The 19,636-nt window shown below is 37.2% G+C and overlaps 1 protein-coding gene across 1 annotated transcript; it reads left to right on the forward strand.

Moving 5' to 3' along the window:
- The first annotated feature begins 15,880 nt into the window (after positions 1-15,880).
- On the forward strand, positions 15,881-19,345 carry LOC107762358 (uncharacterized). Its single transcript, XM_075245565.1, has 5 exons — positions 15,881-16,043; positions 17,179-17,409; positions 17,660-17,923; positions 18,025-18,125; positions 19,016-19,345. The coding sequence occupies exons 1-5, from the start codon at positions 15,881-15,883 to the stop codon at positions 19,343-19,345; spliced, it is 1,089 nt and encodes a 362-aa protein (XP_075101666.1).
- Positions 19,346-19,636: the final 291 nt, after the last annotated feature.

Raw genomic sequence — 19,636 nt, forward strand, 5'->3', positions numbered from 1 at the left:
ATTTATACCTTTTTATGGAACGGGCGGATTTATACTTGTTATAATTGTAATAAGGGTCTCCAATTTAAAGTGAAATGCAAGTAGAGCCTTATGGGTTGTTTGGTTGGTGTTTTAGAAGATATATAACATAAGAATAAGCCTTAGTTAATACTTAATACACCTTGTTAGCTTGGGATTTGAGGAGCTTTAATCTCTACATAAAAAATAAAATTAATTAATGCAATGTTTGGTTTTTCCTTTTTGTTCTCGTCATAAATAATATGTGTGTAAGTTATGTTTATATTTTATTACTTTAAGTGAGATAGAATGTGGAATAAAAATAAAAGTATTAATAATACATAAATTAAAATGATAAATTTTAACCTTCATAATAGTAAGAAAAAAAGTTTTGTTTAAAAAGTAAACAAATATGTTAAATTATCTATTGTATACTATTTTGTAATAGAGCAAACTAACAATTTGACAAGAAAGATTTCTGCATTATACCTTGCATTACTCATTTTTATATTATTAATCTTTACATTACAATTCTATACAACTTTCCTCTAAACCAAACAACGCTATCGTAGGAGAGCTTAATTTATTGTCTCCAATAATCAAACACAACATTTTTTTCTTTTAGCAGCCAAACTCTCAAAACCTGTGGACGTACTACAATTTTCTTTTTGCAAAGATGGGGCGGGGGTAGTAGAGATAATTTATAGTGGCTAACTTAAAATGTAAGGTTATGATTGAACCACTATAAAATGATTATCAGTGTGTGGTTGCTAAAAGACAGAGCATATTAGGTATAAATTATTTGAGGCATGATAATTTATTCAAATAATAGATAAGTATCAATTTTTTGCGTACTTATCATTTTTTAGTGGGTTGCTCTGATGGTAAGCACCCTTCACTTCCAATCAAGAGCTTGTGAGTTCGAGTCACCCCAAGAGTAAGGTGGGGAGTTCTTGGAGGGAAGGATGTCGAGGGTCTATTGAAAACAGTCTCTCTACCCCAGGATAAGGGTAAGGTCTGCGTACACACTACCCTTCCCAGAACCCACTAATAGAATTATACTGGATCGTTGTTGTTGTACCATTTTTCAGTGGTTGACTTAACAAATCAAAAGGCTACTTCTTAGTTCTTGTGCACTCCCTTGTTGACTTTGGTCAAAGAGTATATTTCAAGATAGAAGCAAAACATAGAAGATAAGTCAAGTATGAGAATCTTGAAGATTTGGAGAGTAAAATTTTTATTCAAAATACTGACACAGCTTTATGTTTTGGAGTTTATATATGGAGGTTGGTTGAATAGCTTCTTTAATTTTTTGAATTATTCATTTTCTTAAGCTTTATGTTTGAATCATTCTATGTGTGGTTAATGGAGATGGCTGATATTCTTTATTAGATGATGATTTAACGCAATTTATATTAGTCATGCATAGTATTTTGATCTAAGATCTTAGTTCTTTCGTTTTTCAGCAATGAGATATTCTTCAATAGAGCTTAAGGTTCAAAATATAAAAAATCTAAATGTTTTCGATTTGGTTCGAGTTAATTCATCTTTCATGGCTACATATGTTTTCGGCTAAGAAATGAAATATCAGTGCCAAAGAAAGGGATTTCTAAAAGCTGATACATATACTCATTAGTTTGAAGTGGAGATTATGAGGAGATAATAGAAGAACCTGTGGAACGTAGTTTTGTCTTTTTTAATATTCCTGAATCAAAATCTCCGCATCCAATTGCAATTGTCATTTTGACAGTTGTCTGTCGTGGTTAAAGCACATGAGCAGTGGGTTGCTCTAGTGGTAAGCACCCTCCACTTTCAATCAATAACTTGTGAGTTCGAGTCATCCCAAGAGCAAGATGAGGAGTTCTTGGAGGGAGGGAGCCGAGTTTCTATCGGAAATAACCTCTCAATCCCAGGGTAGGGATAAGGTCTGCGTACACCTACCCTCCCCAAAACCCACTAATGAGATTATACTGGTTGTTGTTATTGTCTGTCTCGGTTAAAAGTAGTTTTTTATAATAGTATATAAATTTCGTCTTTTAACTCATTATTAGGGGCAAATCTATAGTATCAGACTATCAGGTATGGGTTTTCACGAATCAGTATAGTATCTTGTTTGGAGGGTAAATTTCATAAATGGTCATATAACTATAATTTTTTTCACCAAATCCATATAACTTTGTTTTCTCACACAAAAATTATATAATTATAATTTTTTTTCATCAAAGTCACATAACCATGTTTTCTCATACAAAGATCATAAAACTTTTACTAACTTACACAAAAATCATAGCGATCACAAATTATAATTTTTAAGTAATATTTGTTTATTTTGTGGTTTTTTATTTTTTATTTTCAGTATAATAAATAATAATATAATTAAAATAGGAATGACTCAACCTGACCTAGCCCACCCGACCCAATACTCAAACAACAACAACAATAATATACTAAGTATTATCCCACATTGTGGGGTATGGGAAGGATAGCATGTACGCAGACCTTACCCCTACCTTGTGAGGATAGAGAGGCTGTTTTCGATAGACCCTCGGCTCAGAAAAGTATAAGCACTACATTAATGAAAATATAGACAAGAAGGGACAGTAAGCAGAATAAAAACAACAAGACAGTAAGGTGATCAACAATGAAAGAAAATAACGGTTAGTCGTAAAAACCTACTACCAACAGAAAGCGAGACTGCGTGTCAATACTACTGTTATGAACACTCTAGACTACCTACTCTACTACCCCAATCCTCGACATACATACCTTCCTATCAAGGGTCGTATCCTCAGTCAGCTGAAGTTGCGTCATGTCTTGCCTAATCACCTTTCCCCACCTCTTCTTTGGCCTACATCTACCTCTCCGTAGGCTATCCAATGTCACCCCCCCCCACACCTCCTTGTCTGGGCGTTTGTGCTCCCCCTCCTCACATGACCAAACCACCTAAGTCGCGCTTCCCGCATCTTGTCCTCAATAGGGGCCACACCCACCTTGTCGCGAATAACCTCATTTCTGATCCTATCTAACCTGGTGTGCCCGCAACACTCAGCCCCATACAATATCGTTGGTCTGACCACCACTCTGTAGAACTTACCCTTAAGCTTCGGTGGCACCTTCTTGTCACACAAAACACCCAAAGCGAATCTCAATTTCATCCATACCGTCCCAATACGATGGGTGACATCTTCATCAATCTTCCTATCCCCCTGAATAATAGACCCAAGGTACTTAAAACTCCCTCTCCTAGGGATGACCTGCGAGTCGAGCCTCGCCTCCCCTTTCTCTCATTGAGTCTCTCCATTGAACATACACTCCAAGTATTCTGTTTTGGTCCTGCTCAACTTGAAACTTTTAGATTCCAGGGTCTGCCTCCATACCTCTAAATGCGCGTTCACCCCGACTCGCATCTCGTCAATCAATGCAATATCATCTGCAAATAGCATGCACTGCGACACCTCCCCATGCGCGACTTAATACTCATATATATATAAAAATTAAAATAATACTAAAAGTGAATATTAAATTCTTCAAAACATGATACTTCTATCTTTTATTTTTCTTTTCAAGATGTTTATTCAAATTGATAGCATATTTATTTCAAGTGCTCTCTAATTATACCTTTTATTTCTTTCTCTTTTTTTGTCAAAATCTCATGCATTCCGAACTAAATTTTTTATGGGGGAAGAATTCACTTTTAGTATTATTTTAACTTACGTATATGAGTTAAAATAATTGCATTTGCTAGCCAAAATATATATACAGAATGTGTATGTTATATGTATACACACACACACACACACACACACACACACACACACACACACACACACACACACACACACATATATATATATATATATATATATATATATATATATATATATATATATATATATATATATATATATATATATATATTTTTAGGAGCGGCTAAAAATATGCTCATATTTCTTCTATTTTAATTGGGTAATTATTTATTAGACTGAAAATAAAAAAAAATTAAAATAAGAAAATACTACCGGAAATTTTATTTTTCGACCATTATGATTTTTGTATGAGTTAGTAAAGTTTTATGATTTTTGTGTGAGAAAACAAAATTATATGACTTTGGTGAAAAACAGTCATAGTTATATAATTTTTATGTGAGAAAATAAAATTATATGACTTTGATGAAAAAAAGTCATAGTTATATGATTTTTGTGTGAGAAAACCAAGTTATATGACTTTGATGAAAAAAAAGGTCATAATTATATGACCATTTGTAAAATTTACTCTTTATTTGGACTATGTATTTATATTGAGAAATTCTTCAAATATATAAGAATTGTTAGCTTGGAACCCAAAACAAAACAATACCCACAGACACTTTTCCTGTTTCTCTTTTTCTTTTAAATTGAGAGCAGCCAAATAAAAAAATTGCTACTTGTGCCCAAATCAGTTATCATTCCTCTATCCGGTTATTAACATATATTAATTTAAGATCGTTGAGAACCGATAAGCTTTAAATTTTAGATTCGTCTTTACTCGTTATATGTTTACGAGCTGCTTTAAAACTTGAGTTGTTATTTGTTCTAGGTGGAACTTTAACCCATAACAGTTACTTTAATAAGTTATTCCTTCTTGACATATTCAAATGAAAATCGTTCCTCTTCCGTAATACGTCTAATGTATGCTACAAATCTTTATGTATTATATCAGAGAGAAAACAAGAATTTTAAAATTGTAAGCTTAATAAATACAATTATTGATTCTTTACTACTCCGTACCAAAGGTGTCAGGGGGCCGGTCCGGGGTAGAGGAATGGAGACCGCCGGTCTCCGTACCGGTTTCAAAATACCGGTCTTACTAGGTCCGAGCAACTTAGTCTAACCTTTGAATCACTCACACCAACATCCAAACACCAAATTACCCTCGGATTCTAGCCTAAGAACTTCTAAATTTCCAAATTCGGCAACCGATGCCAAAACCAACCAAACCACGTTCGAATGACCTCAAATTTTGCACACACGTCAAAAATGACACTACAAACCTACTCCAACTTCCGAAATTCTATTCCGACCCCGATATCAAGTTTTCCACTGCCGACCAAAATCGTCAAATTTCCAATTTCGCCAATTTAAGCCTAATTCTACCATGGACCTCCAAATCTCATTCCGGACGCACTCCTAAGTCCAAAATCACCTAACGGAGCTAACAGAACCATTAGAATTTAAATCTGAGATCGTTTACACATAGGTCAACATCCGGTTGACTTTTTCAACTTAAGTTTCTACTTAAGAGACTAAGTGTCTCAATTCACTCTAAAACCACACCGGTCCCGAACCAACTAACCTGATATAACATAATATAGCTGAATAACACAAAAAGAAGTAGAAATGGGGAAAACAGGGCTATAACTCTCGAAATGACCGGCCGGGTCGTTACCTAATTTCTAATTCAACCAAATCACATAAAAGTATCCAATTAATAACACATCTTTCGAATAGTGTAGTTAATCGATTAATAGTCAAACAGAGACCTTGTTTAAAGAATGGCCACTTATTTCTAAGACAATCACTCCACATAACAACAATATATAAATAGCACCGCTCGTGCTTAGTATTATCAATTTATTGACAGTTAGTGACATTAAATAACAATTGACTAATAACACCTCTTTCGATTAGTGTAGTTAACCAATTAAAGTAATGGCTTCAAACAAGAATTATCTTAGTTGAGTGCACCAAGTGAGAAAAAGCCTCTTTCGATTAGCCGTTGCTAAATCAATAAAATTGTTTAATTCTTTTTCTTCTCCCGAATAAGAAATAAAATAAAAAAATAAAGGTTTCATTAAGTGACATAATTATATCAAATAATATAAATAATCAATATCAAATACCTTGGTGTATAAAGATGATGGAGAGAAAATCTCAACATAAGAAGTGTCACGACCAAAATCCCACCACAGGCATCGTGATGGCACTTAGTCTCTAAGACTAGGTAAGCCGATTACAATTACATTTTGAGCCTTTTTTTTGAAACATATAATTTAATACAAGTGTCGAAACCAAAAGCGGAAACAAATATAAAAACCTCCCAAGACTGGTAATACTGAGTCACGAATTCTAACTGAGTACATGCAGTGATCCCAATGATCGAATATACAATATTGTTCGAATAAGAGTGGATAGTAAAATAAAAATGGAAAGACTCCAAGGGACTGCGACGACCAAGCAGCCCTACCTTGAATCCTTGCGATCACATTCTAATCTCTGTTCGAATCTGATATCTCCAATACCTGGCTCTGCACAAAAATATGTAAAAGTGTAGTATGAGTACACTACAGTCGGTACCGAATAAGTATCAAGACTAAGTAGTGACGAGGTATAGTTAAGACACTCACTAGTCATTTAACCTGTGCAATATAGTAATATACAAGGATAATAGAAAAACAAATAGCAGTGACGACAACAAAGATCAATCGGGGATATGAACAACAAGGCAACAAGAACACCATATATGTTTCTCAAACGAATAAGGAACACAAGTACAACCAATTAATCAAGTCCTTCAAATATACGCCTTTCAAATGTAAGTTTTCAAATATAAATCTTTCACATATAAGTTTTTCAAATAAAAATCTTTCGAATATAATTCTTTCAAATAAATATCTTTCGAATATACATCCTTCAAATAAATATCCTTCGAGTATAATTCTTTCAAATAAAAGTCACTATGTGACACCTCATTTCATAATCATAGAACACGGGTCTCATCCCACTCGTACGAGACTCTGAGGATTTGTGTTTCTGGTTTTTACTAATTTTTGAGGGTTGAGTTGTTTTGAGTAAAAGAAATTGCTATTATTTTTTAATTTAATAATTTTATATCCAAATTATTTTTTTGTTGATTTCTTACTTGGTTTAAAAATTGTAAACTTACTTTATTGAAAATAAATTGATCCCACAGATCTTATATACATTGATATTTTGGTACGTGAGTTGTCCTACTTTTGATCTTGCTTATTTGTATTTTTGTGATATTTTGCAACTTAGGACAGTGCACATTCTTCGGTGTGGGGTGGGGTGTCAGACTTTAATTTTTGTGGCATGTGCTTAATTGCTAGTGATACATTTTGAATTGCATGATCGCTCTTATGGACATTGTAATTGTATAATTATAGTAATTTGTTTTTGTAGTGGCTAAATCTCGGGTTTTCTTTAAACTACGATTCTTTTCCGAGGATGCCATTTTATAGAACCGGATAGTTTTAGGTAGATTTGTTTTCAAACTTTATAGAGAATTATGGACTTTTCCCGACGATGGATTACCTAGACAGATTTCTTGAGGGACTAAAGTCTAGAGAAAAATACAAAAAGATTTTTTTCTCTTTTATTTTATTTTTTGGTTGAACTGACAATGGAATTGAAAGGAGCTTGAGTAATTTGTGCTTTTGACATGTTTTATATCGAGGCTCAGGTCAGGAGCATTTGAACTAAGTACATTATTCATGATCACTGCAATTACATGCCTTGACAATATGTATGGCTTTCTTTTGACATCGAGGCTCATCTCTAGACTTTTGTGATTAATTTCTGTGATCCGGAATTTATGATGACTGTGCTAGTTGTTTTAACTCGAGAGTCAGGTTCGAGTCGTCCTAAGTGAGTCATGTGCATTATGTTAGGTGAGACTTTAGTGTACTCTATTCCATCCTTGCTAGTCTAGAACTTGCCTCGCGTGTGAGTCAAAGCGAAATGATTAAGTCTTGGAAGTTTGGGAGGTGATATAGGATTTCTTTGATTGACCATTTAGCCTATTTGCCTACCGGTGTTGATATTATCCGTAGTCACCCCTTTTGAGCCTGTAGACCTTTTCTTTGGAAACCATATTACAAGCCGAATCCATTTTGTTCTTAATCAACTTTTGCTGAGCCTTTACCTCTGAACGCACCTAAGTAGCTAGAAGAGTAATAAAAGAGATTGGGTAGCTTTTGAGTGGAACCATAGAAAGGCCGAAAAGGTGCACTTGTGTATAAACGAAAAAAGGTACTAGCCGAAAATACCAAATTAAAGAGAGTAAAAAAAAAAGGAATAACACCTCTCATATCTTTGTCTGGGCTAGTAAATATCTATATGTTGATGTGCTTGATGAAGAAGGGCTTAAATGTGCATGGTTTCATGGCAATACATCGAATTGGTCAAGACAAGAAGGTTCTTAAAAGAGAAGTGTAGTGTATTAAAGTACTTACGAGGGTTAGTCAGTATTTTCTCAAATATATCTTACCCGACCCTTAGCCTACATTACAACCTATAAAGTCCTACTTGATCCTAGACTTTGCGAGCTTAAATTAGTAGAGACTTGTACTACGGGCAAGCCTATGGTACGAACTTAGGTGTCATAAGAGTTTCTTTGTGAGAGTGAACAAATTCTTCCAATCTGAGAGTCCTTAAATTATATTTGAACTTATATTTGAGTGTGTGGACTACTTTCTCTTTATGGATTGTTGGTGAGGGCACATGATTTGCAAAGGATTGGTAGAGACCTTAATTTTTAAGTAGGCACAAGGAGCAATTCATAGTGTGGAATGCATTAGAGTCAAATTTTGAGGCAAGGATGTTAGAAAGGGACACATAAATATTTTAAATAATCTTGGAATTAGTTTAAAACTTGAGGAAAGGTATGAAGAGTGCATATGATCGGCTCTAAGCATTGATATAAACTATTGTCATTGGTGTGATGCTTGAGTATGTTTTGAAAGGTGTTTCTTGCTTATGCGCTTAATTTTAAGTTGCTCGAGGACGAGCAAAAGTTTAAGTGTGGGGTGGTGATAAATGGTGAAAAGTGCATATTTTGAGTGTGTTTATGTATTATTTCATATGTGAGTTGCGGGAGTTCACATCGCTTTTGAAGTGAAAATATGCCCATTACATGTTTCTTATGTATAGGAATAAACTTGTGCGAAAAAGGATCAAATAGGAAAAAAATTGGTGATTAAAGAGCTGAAGAGAAATGTCCCGGACAGCAAAGCGAGGTCCACTTAGCCAGACCAGGAATGGAGCAGAAGAAACTAGGAAAGTTTTGGACAGCGAAGTGAGGTTCACTTTGCCAGACCGGGACTAGAGCAGAAAAAACTCAGCTTTTCCAACCCGAATTAGGAGAAGCCAATTCGGCCCAACTTAACCCTAAACCATATAAATATGAGAGTTATCCACCTTTTGAAGGGAGAGAAGATTTGGGAGAGGCAAGAACACGCTTGGAGCAAGGATAAGGATTCAACTTCACGTTTTTTTCTCTTTATTCCTAATTTTCCATTGTTATGAATTCTAATCTTGTATTTGTGCAAACAATTATGAGTAGCTAAATTCTGATCTAGGGTTTGATGGAACCTCTTGAAGGATGACTTTTCCACTGCATTTAATATGAATTTACCATTTACTTTTCTCTATTTGTTCAACTATATGATTATTGTGGTTGATTGAAGGACCCTCAATTGGCTGTGCCTATTTAGTATGTATTGCTTGCAAAAAGGTATACATTTAGGTAGTTGTTGACAAACATCACTCATAACTTATATGAGGAATCAATACGGAGGGTTTAAAGGTGGGATTAGGAATAACGAAACCTTGTTGCGATCTTAGTGAGTGGTAAACTAGTGTCAGCTAGTGTAATTCGGAAGAATACATCTAGTAAATTATTGTATTTGCTCGAAAGAGAATTACGACACCTAAAGTGCTCATGATCGGTAGAGAATAGCTAGGTGAATTTATATGAGACATGGCGGGGAGGATTCTAACGAGAGGGGAAATCGTAGCCCTAGACCTTTCCAATATTCTCTACAACATTTGCTTTGTTAGTATTAAAATTACAGTTTTTTAATTACCTTGCCTTTAGTTAGTAAACAATCAAACCATTATTTAATATTTATGAAGGTTGATTACTTGAATTCTTATGAAACTAGTGGTTATAATTAGTAGGTTAATTCCATGTGGGATTCGACTCCGGACTTGTAAATTGAATTATATTTGCAACGACCGCTAGACCTCTTAGGAGGCATAGTTAGGCATGATCAGTCTCTAATGGTCCAAGAATACAACAATTGAAGGTCGAACTAGCAGAGTGCAAACAAAAGGGCATTGACCATAGTTAATTACTATAACAAATTAATAAAACTTTGGGAAGAACTTGCTAATTTTAATCAAATACCAACTTGCACATGTGATAAGTGCACATGTGATCTTGGTGCAATCTTGAAGGAGAAGGTGCACCTTTTTCTTATGGGGTTAGATGAAACAATGTATGGAACAGTAAGGTCGAAATTGCTCATTCAAGATCCATTGCCAACTTTGAATCGAGTTTGCTCAAAGTTGGTACAAGACGTACGTGTGAAGACGATGGCTCGAGGGATAGATGAATGTGGTGACATTATGGCCTTTTCTGTACAAGGTACATCTCCCTATAGAGGTCGAAATGAAGTAAAAGACAAAAATACGTTCTCCTACTGTAATCGAATTGGACATGATTCAATAAGTTGCTTCCAGCTTGTTAGATATCCAAATTGGTGGGGAGATAGACCTCGTGGTGATGGTAAATCAAGTTGACATGGTAGAGGAAAGAAACAACATCAGAGGGGTGGAATAAATGGAAACCACGGATGCGTTGCGTATCGGGCGAAAAGGCAGAAAAGGTTGGGCCTCTAGGTTTGAGCAATGAGTAGTGGCAGATGTTGATTCCTATGTTGAATAACCAAAATATAAGTCGAATGAGAAGATGACCGGTAAGAAAAATTATGTATCTTGGATCATCGATATAAGAGCGACGAATCATATGAAAAAATGTTTAAAATTATTGCATAATGTACGAAAAATTGTGCGATGTCCTATGAGTTTGCCTGATGGGAGTAATTCTGTAGCGACCAGCAAGGGTTCAACATAACTTGAAGGAAATTTGGTCCTAAAAAATGTTCTTTATGTGCCCGGCTTAACATGCAACTTGATTTTTGTATCTCAATTAATCGACTACTCAGATTGTTTGGTCCTTTTCACTAAACCTTTATGTATTATACAGGATCGTACCTGGAGGACGCTGATTGGAGCGGGTGAGCGAAAAGATGGACTTTACTATTTCTGGAACAAACAGAGGATATGTTCTTTAAAGGTTGGTGGTGTAGGCTTGCTAGATCTTTGGCATATATGTTTGGGTCATCCCAATCTACATGTGACCAAATTAATTCATGTCATAAATTTTAGAAAAAATAGTGACATTTTAGATAAAAGTTGCGATGTATGTCATCGGGCTAAACAAATAAGAGACATATTTCCTTTGAGTAATAATAGAGCTTCTAGCATTTTTGAAGTGATTCATTGTGATTTGTGGGGGCCTTATCAAACAACTTCGTCTAGTGGTGCATCATATTTTTGACCATTGTAGATGATTACTCATGTGATGTGTAGATTTTTTATTGATTTATAAGAAAGAAGTAGTACAAACTGTGAAGAATTTCTTTGCTATGGTAGACAGACAATTCAATAAGCGAGTTAAAACCTTCAGGAGAGATAATGGAATAGAATTTAAATGTATGAGAATGTTTTTTGAATATAGGATTGTTTTTCAAACATCGTGTACATGAACACCCCAACATAACAGGAGAGTGGAAAGGAAGCATCGCCATATCTTGAATGTAGCCCGGGCCTTTCGCTTTCAAGGTAACTTGCCAACTGATTTTTGGGGAAAATATTTTTTGATGGCTTATCACTTGATTAATCAAACTCCATATTCAATCTTGCATGGAAATACACATTATGAATTATTATATGGTCGAGTACCTGAGTATGAACATCTTCGAGTATTTGACTCGCTATGTTATACTCAAAGCTTAGGGAGGAAGGGTGATAAATCTTCGAGTAGAAGTTGTAGGTGTGTCTTCGTAGGATATCCCTATGGAAAGAAACGTTGGAAGGTGTATGATTTAGAGTATGAAGTTTCACGAGACGTTCATAGCTATTGATATTGAATTCCCTTATGCTTCATCAACATATAACTCTAGCAGGGATGAAAATAAAGAAATGTATGTGGAGGAACTAGGAAAGGATGATAAGTTTGAAGCGATGGGGGCAGTGAATTGGTCCAAGCTCGTGAAGATGAGCTTGACATGAAGGATCACCAAGAAGTCGAGATAGAGGGAAATGTTCTGTAACACTCCATAAATCTGAATTAGTAGTGGATTCATTAGATGAGTATTACTGTGAAGTCCTATCAGGATGAGTATGGGTGGAAACCGTTGTTTTGGAATCAAGACCGATAGTGATGCATAAAATTTGATAGAATCGACTAAGTTTATGGGAGGTACATCTTATAGCCTTAGACAGTGCAAGGCCATGAAACTTCACGGCCAGTGCAAGGCACTGTCCATGGCATCAACCTCAGCGCCCCAGACAGTGCAAGGCACGATCTAGGGCATCAACCTCAGTGCCCTAGACAGTGCAAGGCACTGTAGTTTTGGCGCCTCTGATGGCGCCTTGCACAGTAATTTTGGCTTCCTTGACGATGCCTCGCGTCGGCGAGGTTAATCCGAGCTACTTTTATTTTCCTCCTTAATTTTGGGACTTTTCACTTATTTAAAAGCCCTACCTCATTCCCCTATACCCAAAACAGGAAAACCTATTCTAGAAAGGGAAGCTCTCAAGAACCTAACTTCCCCAAGGTCTCTCCATCATCCAAGGTAAGTTCTAACGATGATTCTAAGTTAATCTCAATTCTCCAACACCTTATTAATATGGGTAGATCCTTCCACACATTAGATATTCGGTCGAGACACCATTGTTAAGAAAGGAACCCTAGAACTCGAATTCAAGAGGAGTGCAATTTGAAAAGGTAATGCTTCTACTCCCTAATCATTTATAAATATGAATTGATGAGTTTTGGGTAGAATAGTAAATGGGTTTGATAAAGAGAACCGTAAGAACTATGCTAGGGTTTTGGATTGTTAATTTATGATTGTTGTAAACATTTGGGTGATAAGAAATAGTATTAGTTACACCTATTTGGGATTTTAGAATCACCTAGAAGTAGTAGAATGAGAACTTGGTGAAGAAAACACCAATTACGAAGGGCTATGAGGCTTTACGCCCATAAGGTATTTGATGAAATGCCTACGTGACTAAAACATGAGTGTTATTGCTAATATTGGTTCCTTTTGATATATGTATTGGCATAGATTATCGTTGAAAGAGGCGACGAACATTTTGATATGCTTAAAAGGGTCAGTGTCAATGTATGTGAGGCTAATTCTCTTTACGTTTGGGAATGTTTATGATTCTCCCTACGTCCCATTCTTTATGATTGTTAAGAGTTTCCTCAGAACGTTATGCCTTAGTCCCATGAATAGTTGTAGAACTTCTATTCTCTAAATGGCATAGTTTCATAATCGTTCAATATCCTATGAGTTCCAGTTATGACAAATCAATTTATTATGAATACATGTCTAAGTCTAGTTCTATTCAGTATTCCAGTATCATGTAACTCAGTATAGTTCAGTATTTTAGTATCATATATTGCAGTATGATTCTCAATTCCTAATTCTAAATTCCTGAATGTTGAACACCTATATTTGGGCCCGAGGTCGCAGTTTATGCTTTATGCATTTTTGGGCCTGAGGCCGCATTTATGTATCCGTATACTTGGGCTCGAGGCCACAGTTTGTGCATATATATATATATATATATATATATATATATATATAGGGCTCATTGTATCCACAGTTTATGTATTCAGATAAATGGTTAGTTGATCATTCAAAAGAGGGAGTATTCATAACATTACTTCCTATGTTTAGTTCAGTTATCAGCTATCAGTTTCATTTTTAGTATTTACAGTTCCTTCTTTTAGTTGTTTTACATACTAGTGTAATTCTAATGTACTGAAGTCCTTTTTTTGTCGGGGCTTGCGATGCAGGTAACGATTTATAGGTTGACGATTCTGCTTGCTAGGACATCTCATAGCAATTATTGTTGAGCCCTAGTCATTCGGGGCATTATCCCTTTTTTCAGTTTTCAGTCTTTATAGTATTTCAGTTAGTAAGGTATGTCGGGGACCTTGTCCCGGTAAACATTTAGCATTTCAATATTCTTAGAGTCTCCGTAGACTACAGTTCAGTCAGTCAGATGTTAGTAGACTTTTATGTGTTGGCCTTGTCGGCTACTCATTTGCATTTGCAGACTTTTCAGTATTTTCCGCATCTATGATATGTCAGTCAGACTCTTTAGTGGATCATCATGTTGTGTATTTATATCTAGCTTACAGTTATACCACATATTGATCCAGCCATACAGTTGGTTCGCTCGGTCACATGCTGTTAGGCACCGAGTATCGTGTTACGCCCTTGCCATGGTTCGGGGCGTGACAAAGCTTGGTATCAGAGACTAGGTTGAAGAGTCCTAGGGAGTCTATGAAACCGTGTCCAGTGGGGTCACTTTTATGTGTACGTGCGCGCCACACATGTAAACAGTTGACCACCAAGACATTTAGGATTGTTTCATTTCTTTCATACTCTAGATCGTGCAGTTAGAACTATGGTTTCCGGAATCCTTCTAACTCGTACGAATTATGTATTTTAGAAAATTCCTACAAAAAGAAAGTACGCCACGAGGGCCTCAGCTGATAGACATGGGGCTACGGCTAATGCTGCTCAAGAGGAGGTCACTCCGGCCCAGGGAGTTGCAATGGGCTCAATGCCCAATGCTTCAGACATGTATGTCAGGGGCGCTATCCAATTGCTCACCCAAATTGTTGCTACTCATGCTTAAAGGTAGGAGACAAGTGTTGTTGATGAGACGGGTAGTTCCAAGTCCAGGGAATTCCTCAACATGAAACCTCCAGTCTTCACAGGGTCCAAAAAGAATGAGAATCTGCAAAACTTCATTGATGATGTTCAAAAGATATTTCGAGTGATGCATGCTACAGACACTGAGGCAGTAGAGCTTGATGCGTACCAGCTGAAGGATGTTTCTAACACTTGGTATGAAACTTGGGAAGAGTACCGAGGGGAGGATGTGGCCCCTGCAACTTGGAAAGAGTTTGCAGATGCGTTTCTTGAGCATTTTATACCCATTGAGGTCTTGGAAGCTAAGGATTTAGAGTTTGAGAGACTCAAACAAAATGATATGAGTGTAAATCAGTATTACCTCAAGTTCGTCTCTCTGGCCAAGTATGCTCTGGAAATGGTACGTGATATGAGGGCCAGAGTTAGGCGATTTGTTTTGGAGCTTTCAGATGACTTGTTTGCTAACGCTAATATAGCTGCTCAGAACATTGACATGACCATTACTAAAATGGTTGCCTTTGTTCAAGGGAACGAAGATAGCTTGAAGTAAGAAGAGCGGCTACAGAGAGAGAGGATAGGGAATTCAGTAAGAGAGCTAAGTCTGCTGGAAATTTCAGCCATGGGGGATCGCAAGGAGGCGGTAATCATCAGTTCTTTAGGAAACCAAAATCAGGACCTGCTCCATCTTCAGCTAGTGCACCAATTTAGAGGTCCATGTTTAACAAAACAAACCAGAATTTCATAGCAATAGACTCACAATCACAGGCTAGTGGGGGCTATAGAGTCCTTGGTTACCCTATTTGCAACACGTGTGGTAAGAGGCACCCAAGGTTGTGTCGTTCAGGCACAAATGGTTGCTTTGGGTGCGCTCAGCAGGACCACTTCTTGAGGGATTGTCCATCTGGAAAGCAGAACAATTGAGGCAATGTAGCTCAGTCCACTAATTAAGCAGCCCCTCAGAACTCTCAAGCCCAATAAGGGCGCGGTGCTGGAAAGTTTGGTAATACGGGTGGTGGTCGAAACCGCTTATATGCACTGGTAGGCCGTTAGGATACAGAGGCTCGTGGGGATGTTGCCACAGGTATGCTAACAGTCTTCACCTTTGATTTTTACGCTCTTATGGATTCGGGATCCACCCTATCTCATGTAAACCCATATATTGCTAAGAAATTTGGGATAGAACCAGAAAAGTTGTGTGAACTCTTTGAAGTGTCCACTCTAGTTGCAGAATCAGTTTTAGCTAGACGTATCTATAGGGGGTGTCTAGTCAAAGTGTATCATCGCCTTACTGTAGCAAACTTAGTATAATTGGATATGGTAGACTTTGATGTAATCATGGGCATGGGTTGGTTAGTGTCATATTATGCCACAGTAGGTTGTAGAACCAAAATAGTAAGTTTTGAATTTCCCGGTGAACCAGTCTTAAAATGGAAGGGTGATGTAGTAGCACCTAGGGGTAGGTTTATTTCCTACCTTAAATCCAGAAAGATGATTTCCAAAGGGTATATCTATCACCTGGTTTGAGTTAGGCATGCAGATGCTCAGATTCCCACTCTCCAGTCAGTACCAGTTGTAAATGAGTTCCCAGAAGTGTTTCCCGAAGATCTTCCTGGAGTTCCTCCCGATAGAGAGATTGACTTTGGAATTGATCTACTCTCGGCACTAAGCCGATATCTATTCCACCTTATAGGATGGCTCCAGTAGAGTTGAAAGAGCTAAAAGTCTAATTGAAAGATCTTCTAGATAAGGGATTTATAAGGCCAAGTGTCTCACCTTGGGGCGCTCCGGTCTTGTTTGTCCGAAAGAAAGATGGGTCTTTGCACATGTGCATTGACTATCGTCAGTTGAATAAAGTCACCATCAAGAACAAGTAACCTCTTCCTAGAATAGATGATTTATTCAATCAACTTCAGGGTGCTCAGTGTTATTCCAAGATTGACCTCAGATCGGGGTACCATCAGTTGAAAGTTAAGGAAGGTGATGTTCCTAAAACAGATTTCAGGACTCTTTATGGGCATTTCGAACTTTTGGTAATATTGTTTGGTTTAATGAATGTACCAGCGGCTTTCATGGACCTTATGAATAGGGTCTTCAAGCCTTATCTTGATTTGTTCATTATTGTGTTTATTGATGACATCTTGATTTATTCCCGTAGCGAGACGGACCATGCAGAACATCTCAAAATTGTGTCACAGACACTGCAAGATCACAAGCTATATGCAAAAATTTTTAAGTGTGAATTTCGGTTGAAACTAGTAGCATTTTTGGGCCATGTCATCTCAGGCGAAGATGTGAAGGTGGACATTCAGAAAATAGAGGCAGTGAAGAATTGGCCTAGACCCACCTTAGTATCTGATATAAAAAATTTCTTGGGTCCACAGGCTATTACAGGCATTTCGTAAAGGGATTTTCCTCTATCTCGCCCCATTTGACTAGATTGATTCAGAAAAAGGTTAAGTTTCAGTGGTCGGACGCTTGCGAGAAACATTTTGAGGAGTTAAAGAAAAGGTTGACTTCAGCGCCAGTTTTGACACTACCGGAAGGAACTGAAGGGTTCGTTGCTTATTGTGATGCTTCAGGGGTTGGTCTTGGGTGTGTGTTAATGCAGCATGGTAAAGTCATAGCCTACGTATCGAGACAACTCAAGGCTTACGAGAAAAATTATCCAACCCATGATCTTGAGTTAGATGTGGTGCCATTATTTGTATGGAGTGCATGTTGATATTTTCACATATCACAAGAGTCTGCAGTACATCTTCAAGCAAAGAGAATTAAATCTTCATCAGAGAAGGTGGCTCGAATTGCTCAAGGATTATGATATTGATATCTTCTATCATCCGGGGAAAGTAAATGTTGTAGCAGATGCTCTCAGTCAGCGTTCTATAGGAAGTTTAGCTCATGTTGAAGCAAACAAGAGAACTATGACGAAGGAAGTCCGCCAATTAGCAAGTCTAGGGGTTCGACTTTTGGACTCCGAAGATTGTGGTGTTGTTCTTCAGAACAGGGCTGAATCCTCCTTAGTAGCCGAAATGAAGGAAAATCAATTAAATGATCCCTACTTATTAAAGTTGAAGGATGGGATTCACAAACATAAGACTACAACTTTTGAACAAGGGGGAGATGATGGTACTTTGAGATACAGAGGCAGACTATGCGTTCCAGACATAGACGGGCTCAGAGAGCGGATTATGTCAGAAGCCCATAATTCTAGTATTCTATTCACCCAGGTTCCACAAAGATGTATCATTATCTTAAGGAGATCTATTGGTGGAACGACATGAAACAGAACGTAGCAGATTTTGTGGCTAAGTGTCCAAATTGTCAACAGGTGAAAGTCGAGCACTAGAAGCTGGGTGGTTTGGATCAGAATATAGAAATTCCCGTTTGGAAATGAGAGATGATAAACATGGACTTCATAACAGGCTTACCTCGCTAGTTTCGGAAGTATGATTCGATTTGGGTGATTGTAGACCAACTTACCAAGTTAGCTCACTTCTTGCCAGTGAAGACTACAGATTTATAGAGGATTATGCCAAGTTGTATATCCAGGAAATTGTCCGATTGCATGGGACTCCTTTCTCCATCATCTCAGATCATGGTGCTCAGTTCACAACAAACTTTTGGAAATCCTTTCACAAAGGATTGGGCACAAGGGTGAACCTCGGCACAGCTTTTCATCCTCAAACATATGGCCAGGCAGAGCGCACCATTCAAACTCTTGAGGATATGTTAAGGGCATGTGTTATAGATTTTAAAGGTAATTGGTATGATCATCTACCCCTCATTGAGTTTGCTTATAATAACAGCTACCACTCTAGTATAAAGATGGCACCGTACGAAGCTCTGTATAGGCGAAAGTGTATATCACCAATTAGTTGGTTCGAAGTTAGCGAAGCGAAGTTGTTAGGACCCGATTTGGTCTATCAGGCTATGGAGAAAGTCAAGTTGATTCAAGAGCATTTGAAGACGGCTTAGAGTCACCAAAAGTCCTATTAGGATGTGCGGCGTAGAGACTTAGAGTTCCAAGTTGATGATTGGGTGTTACTAAAAGTTTTGCCTATGAAAGGCGTTATGAGATTTTGGAAGAGGGGGAACCTTAGTCCCCCCTATATTGGGCCATATAGAATCCTGCGAAGGATCGTGCAGGTGGCTTATGAGTTAGAATTGCCACAAGAATTAGCTATTGTACACTTAGTGTTTCATGTGTCTATGTTGAAGAAATTCATAGGAGAACCTTCTCATGTGGTTCCTACAGAGATTATAGGGGTTAAAGATAGCCTAACTTGCAAAGAAATTCCAGTGGCTATCCTTGATCGTCAAATCAGCAAGCTCAGAACAAAAGAAATTGCCTCAGTGAAAGTGCATTGGAGGAATCAAAAGGTTGAAGAGGCTACGTGGGAAGCCAAAGAGTACATAAAGTCCAGATATCCCCATCTCTTTAAGGAGCAAGTGGAAAATGTAGAAGGTAACAAACCTTCCCATTCAGACCTTATTTTACAATATCCATGTCTTTCAGTATTCAGTCAGTTTAGTAGCCATTCAGTTTAGTACCTATTCAGTTCAGTATCTCAATAGTTCAGTAATCGTGTATTCATTCAGTTTAGTAAACACGTGTTCATGACATTTTAGTGTTCACGTGTTTCCGTCAGTCCTGTTTAACATCCAGAGTTAGTCGTAGTTATAAGGGGAGATAATGTAACACTCCGTAAATCTGAATTAGTTATGGATGCATTAAATGTATATTAAATTGAAGTCCTATCGGGATGAGTATGGGTGGAAATCGTTGTTTTAGAATCAAGACCGATAGTGAGGTGCATAAAATTCAATAGAATCAACTAA

The sequence above is a fragment of the Nicotiana tabacum genome, chromosome 23 (assembly GCF_000715075.1).
Source record: "Nicotiana tabacum cultivar K326 chromosome 23, ASM71507v2, whole genome shotgun sequence".
NCBI classification, from domain to species: Eukaryota; Viridiplantae; Streptophyta; class Magnoliopsida; order Solanales; family Solanaceae; genus Nicotiana; species Nicotiana tabacum.